This window comes from Nyctibius grandis, chromosome 18, assembly GCF_013368605.1.
Source record: "Nyctibius grandis isolate bNycGra1 chromosome 18, bNycGra1.pri, whole genome shotgun sequence".
In the NCBI taxonomy this organism is placed as follows: domain Eukaryota; kingdom Metazoa; phylum Chordata; class Aves; order Nyctibiiformes; family Nyctibiidae; genus Nyctibius; species Nyctibius grandis.
In genome coordinates this window covers 7,778,274-7,787,047 of record NC_090675.1, presented here as the reverse complement: position 1 = coordinate 7,787,047, position 8,774 = coordinate 7,778,274, and the positions used below count along the sequence as shown (strand labels likewise).

The 8,774-nt window shown below is 47.8% G+C and overlaps 1 protein-coding gene across 1 annotated transcript; it reads right to left on the bottom strand.

Moving 5' to 3' along the window:
• Positions 1-3,588: 3,588 nt before the first annotated feature.
• Positions 3,589-5,580, bottom strand: UBB (ubiquitin B). Its single transcript, XM_068415609.1, has 2 exons — positions 5,505-5,580; positions 3,589-4,896 (listed from the first exon to the last, which is right to left on the bottom strand). The coding sequence occupies exon 2, from the start codon at positions 4,888-4,890 to the stop codon at positions 3,745-3,747; it is 1,146 nt and encodes a 381-aa protein (XP_068271710.1). The 5' UTR covers positions 4,891-4,896; positions 5,505-5,580; the 3' UTR covers positions 3,589-3,744.
• Positions 5,581-8,774: the final 3,194 nt, after the last annotated feature.

Below are 8,774 nucleotides of genomic sequence, written 5' to 3'. Positions count from 1 at the left end.
ATCATAATATTTAAAGGCTCCTATCTATATACTTCTCAGGCCTTTGAAGGAACCATCCGCTTCTCTCAGCCCTTAAATGGAAGTGTCCTACTTGATGTCTCCCTTTCTGTAGGATTGCAGCCTGAAGTCAGCTCCTGTCAGCTCCACTGACACCCAAATAGCAGCAAAATATCAACTCCAGTGGTAAGGTCACAAACCACCACTTCTGTGGAGAAACAGTGACATCCCCTGGCCCTTATGGAAACCTGAATTCCTGCTGCTTAGGGAACAGCCTCGGGAGGAAATTCATCAAAAAGGAGGTGCAAGGATTCACTTGTGAGAATGAGAGTCACTCACTTACTCTTTGTATCAAAATAGTTAACAGAAACGTGTCTAATTTAAGAACTCAAGTTCCAAATAAGGCTGGTTTTGATGATTGCAGCGATGTTCCATAAACATAAAATCGTGCAGCTGAGGAGCTTTGGACGCAGCTGCTACACAATGCCTTGGGAGCTGCAGACAAGACTGCAAAAATACCGAGATATTCCCAGTGTGTCCCTGCCTTTACCCCCGTTTTCCCTACGTGATTGTTTTGGGGCAGTTGCTAACACAGCAAAACACTAAATGTATCCAAAATTCAGTATAACAAGGTTATCTTGTCTTCTGAAAACAAGATAGAAGTATTGTTTTAAAAGCACAGAAAAAAAAAAAAACCTGAAATCTTGGAATCTTTTTTTTTTTTAAAGAGAAAACAGACTAGAAATTAAATGAAGCTATAAGAAAAAAAAAACAAAGGCCAGTCACAAAGCTGAGCTTGCAGCAGGATTAAAAGAAGTTATCAGAAGCTGTTGTCAGTATGGGAGCATTAGGATTATTCTATTTTAATAGCATATAGATTCTGGCTAAAGCCTATTAAATGCTTGTTTTAGTTATGAATAGTTGGCTCTAAGCAGATTGAATTGAGGTACGACCATACTGTAAGAAAAACAGATGTTGTATCTTAAGGACATCGATCATTCCTATTGCCCCACACCTCTGTCTTCTGTTCGTAACTTCTTCAGTGTAAGCAATGCATGTTATGCAAATTCATATTTACATGTAATTTATATACATTTCCCTAATTCACATCATTTAAGATAAATTGCAAGGATTTTTCTTTATTAATGAAGAAATCCCATGCAGTCCTCTCTTCCAGCTAGCGACTGCCATCTCCCCGTTACCTGGGGGCTCAGAAGCCTGGACAACACAGCTCCTGGGAGAGCAGCAGGAGCCCAGCATGAGTGTCCCTGGAGTGACCATCCCAGTCCGGCTCCGCACGTCACCCCCGCAGCGCTGCAGCACCCCAGCACCTGGGGATTTCACTGCCCATCCTTTGGCTCTAAGGATGTGCTGTTCTGTGCCACTTTATAAGGCAAATGCAGAGCTCCAGCACGAGCCCCACCTAAGGAAATCTTCCCCCAGGGCTGGGGAAAACAGCACACGGACACATTCGGTCCCACATCATCAGCTCAGGCTGCTTAAATTAGGCCTGAGCTGCTCCCCCACAACACACAATGTCTGAATATTCCCCCCATCTTCCCACTGATTATTACCTCAGGGGCAACACCAGACCGAAGCAGGCTCCGTGCACAGCTCCGCTTAAGGACCATCCACGCACAGGACCACCAGAGGCCACGGTTCAACGTAGGTTTGGCTCAGGCCAAGCAAAGCCAGGGCGAGCACACGCTGGGAAGCTGGTGCAGACCAGCTCAGGCAGCTACACATCCCGTTCCCAGAGTCCCCGTTCTTGCAGAGCAGACCAAACCCCAACGACAGCTCTGCGCAAAGCCAGCCTGGCGAGTCCCACCTATGAACTCCACACCGTATCAGAGCAACACTTCTGCAACGGTTCCCATTCAGTACCTGGCTGGAGAAAGGCTACCTGGCATTTATGGACTTGTGTCTAAACCAAGGCAAACCGCACCCGCAGCCCCCACGATCTGATCAGTGTCTGTAACTGTTACCGTACAGCACAGCTTACTTGTTAGAAGAACTTGAGAACGGACATCTCAAGTATGACCAGGGAAGATAAAGCAGCTAGTTTTACCCCATGGAGCAAACCAGCAGCAGAAAAAGGTAAGTAACGTGAATTTATTCAGGGCTGTATCTCCTCTGGACTATAAATTGCTACCGAGCAGACAGCGGGCTGGGACACCCAGTCAGAAGGGACAGAATCAGAGAATGATTGAGGTTGGAAGGGACCTCTGAAGGTCACCCTGCCCAGCACCCCCCTTCACCCAGGGCCAGCTAGAGCTGCTTGCCCAGAACCACATCCAGATGGCTTCTGAGTATCTCCAAGGAAGGAGTCTCCACCACCTCTCTGGCAACCTGCCTAGGGGCTAAACTGGGAAATGCAAAACCTGGCTGTGGCTAAACTGCAAAAAGCATAAAGTCAAGGGAAGTCAGAAGCAGCAAAAATTAAAGCTGAAATTCAAGAGGAACAAACTTTCACAGCAACACTAGAGTAGACAAAAGAAAAGTCAGTCAAGACAGTGCACAACACAGGGTTATCCATAAAAAACAAAACACACCAGCACAGAACCACCACGCACACAGGTGCCACCCCTCCCTCCCGTTTCAAGTTAGGCAGCTGTCAAAATTCACCAGCTGAAGACACTGTTCCTTACATGATCCTTACAACCCAGGTAAGTTTCTGTGAAAGGGCACACGGATGTTTACACACCCCCTTTGAGACCCACCACTACAGTTGAACTGAATCATTCTAACCTCCCCCCCGTAAGCCTCCCAACCCTTCTTTGGGGTTTCTTTAACCCACCCTATAAAAAAAAAAAAAAACAAAAAAAACCCAAAAACAAAAAACCCCAAAAACACCACACAAAACAACCCAGACCTCAGTGGAAACTCCCCAGCCTTTGGCATGGAATCATCATGTAAAACACTTGTACTTAAATCAAACCAGGACATGGTTACACTGTCACCTACTGCCATTCAGTACTTGAGAGCAGTTCTCACCCCAGCCCAAGGATTAAGGCACCCTCCCAGCCCCTCACTGCAGTTAGCCCTTCCCCAGATGTTTTAGGCAGTTCAGCCAACCAGATGAACACCCCACACCCACTTTTGTAAAATTCACTTTCACCAGGGTGTCACTAGAACAGACAATAGTTTCACCACTTAAAAATACAGAACCACTTGTTTGCTCACACAGGCCCCACAGAAACTCAAGTCACTTCATGGCAGTGCCACACCATGGAGCTGTTCACGCCCATCTCAGGGCTGGTAGTGTCAATTTTAACACACTGCAAGTTCAAAGCTGCAGCAAAACCCACCCCCCGTATGACAGCTGTACCACCGCTACTTGGTTTGTGCCTTTCGGGGGTCTTTAACAGAACACATTGTCCTTCCTGGAAATAAAGGTTGTGTTAAACTCTAGGAAGAAGAAATAACATGGTATTAGTGCTTAAATTAAGACTTTAATCCAGATCTGTTTCATCCACAAGATCCCCATTATACATGCAGAGAGGCTTAAACTGCCAAGGAAAAAAGCTGAAGTAAGCATGTCACGTAAGTACACCAGTTTTACTACCTTGAACTAAGACAGGCTACAAACAGTAATGTGCAACAGAAAACTTTATTAGCATTTCAAGAGACAGTTGTTCAGCAGTTACTTAAGCTTGCATTCACCTTGCATTTAACTTAAGACATTAAAGAACTACAGTGCAAACACAAGTGCTATTGGCAATCTTGTTGTCAAGCAAGATGGACAACTTAACAGCCACCCCTCAGGCGCAGCACAAGATGCAGGGTGGATTCCTTCTGGATGTTATAGTCGGACAGGGTGCGTCCGTCTTCCAGCTGCTTGCCAGCGAAGATCAGCCTCTGCTGATCAGGGGGGATGCCTTCCTTGTCCTGGATCTTGGCCTTCACATTCTCAATGGTGTCACTGGGCTCAACCTCAAGGGTGATGGTCTTGCCAGTCAGGGTCTTCACAAAGATCTGCATGCCACCCCTCAGGCGCAGCACCAGATGCAGGGTGGATTCCTTCTGGATGTTATAGTCGGACAGGGTGCGTCCGTCTTCCAGCTGCTTACCAGCAAAGATCAGCCTCTGCTGATCAGGGGGGATGCCTTCCTTGTCCTGGATCTTGGCCTTCACGTTCTCGATGGTGTCACTGGGCTCAACCTCGAGGGTGATGGTCTTGCCAGTCAGGGTCTTCACAAAGATCTGCATGCCACCCCTCAGGCGCAGCACCAGATGCAGGGTGGATTCCTTCTGGATGTTATAGTCGGACAGGGTGCGTCCGTCTTCCAGCTGCTTGCCAGCAAAGATCAGCCTCTGCTGATCAGGGGGGATGCCTTCCTTGTCCTGGATCTTGGCCTTCACGTTCTCGATGGTGTCACTGGGCTCAACCTCGAGGGTGATGGTCTTGCCAGTCAGGGTCTTCACAAAGATCTGCATGCCACCCCTCAGGCGCAGCACCAGATGCAGGGTGGATTCCTTCTGGATGTTATAGTCGGACAGGGTGCGTCCGTCTTCCAGCTGCTTGCCAGCGAAAATCAGCCTCTGCTGATCAGGGGGGATGCCTTCCTTGTCCTGGATCTTGGCCTTCACATTCTCAATGGTGTCACTGGGCTCAACCTCGAGGGTGATGGTCTTGCCAGTCAGGGTCTTCACGAAGATCTGCATGCCACCCCTCAGGCGCAGCACAAGATGCAGGGTGGATTCCTTCTGGATGTTATAGTCGGACAGGGTGCGTCCGTCTTCCAGCTGCTTGCCAGCGAAAATCAGCCTCTGCTGATCAGGGGGGATGCCTTCCTTGTCCTGGATCTTGGCCTTCACGTTCTCGATGGTGTCACTGGGCTCAACCTCGAGGGTGATGGTCTTGCCAGTCAGGGTCTTCACAAAGATCTGCATTTTGAACTGCAAAACATATATAAGTTTCAGTTTTAGCTATTTACAGAACCAGTCTTTAATGATTTCTAAATAAAGGGATCAATACTGCTATTTCACACTATGCAAACACCCTTTTTTTTTTTAAATTAGTATTTTCTATAACCGTTCTTGCAATACTTCACTCTTGACTAATTAAGCCTCTTTTAAAAACTCGGTATTCTATGTTCCTGTAACAGATTCCTCACATTGCCTCTCACCAGCCGCCTCCTAGATCCCCCCCTTGCCCCCCCTCCCACTGCAGCAATGCGGCAGCAGGACGCCCCACCGCAGCCTCCCGCGCCGCTGCTGCAGGACCTCACGGTGGCCAACTGCGCCAACAGCCCCGTGCTGCTCCCCCCGGGCAGTGACTCAGCAACCTGCTTCCGGGGAAGACAAACCAGCCTCCTTCTCGTAAGGAAGCGATTTTATTCCTTCCCCGCCCCACTTCTCAGCTACACGGCTCACAATGACATAAGACTCTGCACGATTCCATCCGCTCCTCCCAAAAATACTGCCCGAGCAGCACTTCCTTCCCAGAAAACCCATCCCGTTTTCCCCCTTCCAACCGCCTCGAACTGCCCCACAGCTCAACTCACGTCTCCGGCCCTGAACGTTGCACAGCAACAGCTCCTCTCCCCTTACCACAGCTGCGATCTACTCTGTGACGCTGCCCCACCCCTATTTATACGGTGACCGTCACACAGTCCCCGCCCCTTTTACGCAGACATGTACATCCGCCTCCCAAAGTAGTCCCAAGTAAAAGACCACTGTTGCGAAAAATACTCGCCTTTCTCCCCCTCCAACCTCCTTCCAGGGGGCAAAGGGGTCCTGGAGTCTCAGTGTGGGGCTTCAGACCCCCAAAAATCTGGAAATTTCCGAGGGCGCGGATGGATCTGGAGGTGCGGTGCAGCGGCTCGGCTTAAGAGCAGAAAGTTCGGCATTGATTGGTGCAGCGCTAAGCAAGGTGGGTGCTGATTGGTTGATCCGGGGGCGAGCTAGACAGGGGGAGCGCGGGCGGCTGTGAAGAAAGCTCTGGAAGATTCGAGTGCTGCTCGGCGCTGATTGGTGGGCGGTGAGGTCAGCGCTGTTGCTAGGGGGGAGCCGCCTAGCGGGGCAGATTTCGGCGGTGAGGCGGTTGTGCGCATGCGGGGTAGCGCTGGCTGCGCTGGCGGCCGGGGGGGGTCTGGGGCGGGGGAAGCGCCTGGCGCCCTGCGGAGATGGGGCTGGGGCGGTTTGTTGAGCCCCTGTCTGAGCCCCAGGCAATGCCCAGGCGGGTAAAATGCCCCGGAGAGAGAGGGGCGACCTTTGGTGCTATTTTTTTGTTGACCCACAGAGATACCAGCGCATCTGACTGTCCCCCTTCCCTGGGGCGGCATGAAGCGTTCATGGCAGAGCTTGGAACAGCCTGTCGGGCCAGTCCTGTCCCGTGTGGCTGTGAGGGAACGCCAGGAAGGGCAGAAGTGAGTTAGCGAAGCTGGAAAGAGATGTCGTCTGGAACTTTGGCAAGTGTTGGTGGCTCCTGGTGCGTCACGCTTGCTACAGGCTGAGCGTGCCCCTCGTCACGCGGCCCATTTCCTGAGCAGCCCTTCGGACCGGTTTCAGCCGGCTGACAACTTAATTCTTTAATGTGCGGTTGCAAAACAACCCCTGCCATGAAATGCTGACACTTGAAATTCAAATGGTTGTTTACTTGCCTTCAGAACAGGAAGCTTTGATCAGGTTATGGAGCAGCTTCCTTCTGTGAACTGGTGTGGAAATGTGCTTCATGTTAATTAAGCTTCATTATACCTTTCAGACTGGCTCTTAACTCATTTTATGTCTGAAGTACACAAAATCCAAGAAGATTTTTATGTGGTAGTGGTTTATCTGGTGCAGGCTCCTTCAGTGAAGCCAGATGAACTTGCTGTTAAATCCTCCACTCATAAAGCACGAGCACACATGTGAATGGCAGGATTCAGTACAGAGCTACTCTATTTCCCCCTTTTTTTTAAAAAAAAAAAAAAGACAAAAAAACAAAACCACCAAAAAAACACAACAACAACAAAACATTTTTGCTTTCCTTTCTCCTAACAGGGCTTGTGTCTGCTAGCACCTCCTGGTTTACAGTAAAAAGGAAATAAATCATCCCAACAATAATTATTCACAATGTAAAAACAGGAAGAGAGGAAAATGGTAACTGGAAAGTTCAGAGACAGCTCCATGGTAATAACCAACCTTGGAAATATTCAGCTACATAAATTTAGGACAAAAGGCAGATTTAGGTAACATCACATTTGTTTCTTTACGCTGCCAGTTTTGCTCAGTGTTTCCAACAGGTTCGTTTTGTTTGCATGGTGCCAGGGTGACTGAATGCTCCACGGCTGGCCTGTGTGTGCTGTACATCCCGGGCACCACTCCGGGAACCGTGTCCCCCAGCCAAACAATATCATGGAGCCCTGAGAGGAAGGCCACGAGTAACTAGTATTTACAAATGCAAAAGGCCACATCTGTTAAGCTGGAGATTAACCACAGGCTAATCTAAAGATCGGCCTGTGTTTGAGCACATCAGATTTGTATTAAGGATTTTAGTGTGCATGTCTTTGTTTTTTAATGTCCTTCTAGAAGGAGAAATTTCTGTCGTCTTTTTTCCTTTTTGTGTAAACCAGAAAACACAGGAGCCCTGCCTTGTTTTTTTCTAAGTATGGCTAAATCCTGTGACTAATCTGCTTTCACTATTGTTGTTCAGTTTCTGTTTAAGTATTCAAATCAACAGATCAGAATAAAGTCCCAATAAGATGGGTCTACCATGGGTAGTTCTTTAAATACCTTGTTAATAATGGCTCCTGAAAAATTCATTCTTCGGGGAAATGATGTTACCCAAAGCAAGCGCAGGCAGCACCATGCTGACATCAAATGCAGACTCTGTTTTAAAAAGAATTATGGATTAAATTCATCAATTCCATGCAAAAAGCCTCATTATTTTCCTCACTTATCCTTCTGTCAAAAGAGATAAACAAAAGAGTTGGGCTTTGTGCACACAGCTCCAGGGCCTAGGAGAATTAAACTAATCCCCATAGCCTGCAGGCAGGGTACTCTACACAGGCCACCAGTAGCATTTTGCAGTCTCCACTGATTGGATTCGTTTAATCCTCCTAACTATTAATCTGCAATAGCCCTCTACATGCCTGCACGGAGCCCACCTCTTTTGTTGGGGGGGGTGGGCTGAATATAGAGAGCTGCTTAGATATCTCTTTTCCCATCCCTTGGGTTTTTGGGTGTGGTAAGCTCATGCCCTGAGTGTTACACACTTCCTGTCTGCATAGATTCTTTATATTACTTCAATGATAATTATTATCAAGTTGAAAGGTACTTATTTTTAAGGCCAGAATGCAGTGTTTATATATTGTGGGCCAGAGTCTGCCTCATTTTTACACATTATGTGTACAGAACAATCTCCCAAGGTGGAGGTGATGGCCTTTGTGACTTCATTTTACTGAATTTCAACTTTACCTCAGAATTTCTTTATTTTACTACCTGAATTTGGTACAGACAAAGGGGATCTGTTTATTCTCAAATGGTGTGGTCACTGTTGTGGTTGTACAAAGCATATGTATTTTAACACACATGCCACTCTTCCTCCAGTAGTTCTCGGTCAATAAGAATCATCATGTGAACTGTATATAAATAAATGCAAAGCTGAAAAAACAGAAATCTGTATCTTGTGACTGGCCTGACTGCACAGGTGGTTCCAGCCTTTGCCAGGCCACGGGGGCCTGCAGTTGGGAACACGTATTTCTTTCCAAGTGGTTTCAAAAGTAGGTCATTGGGCAGTAGTACAAAGCAACCTACTTTCAGAAGAATCTGGAGTCAAAGAAATGTTTCCAACA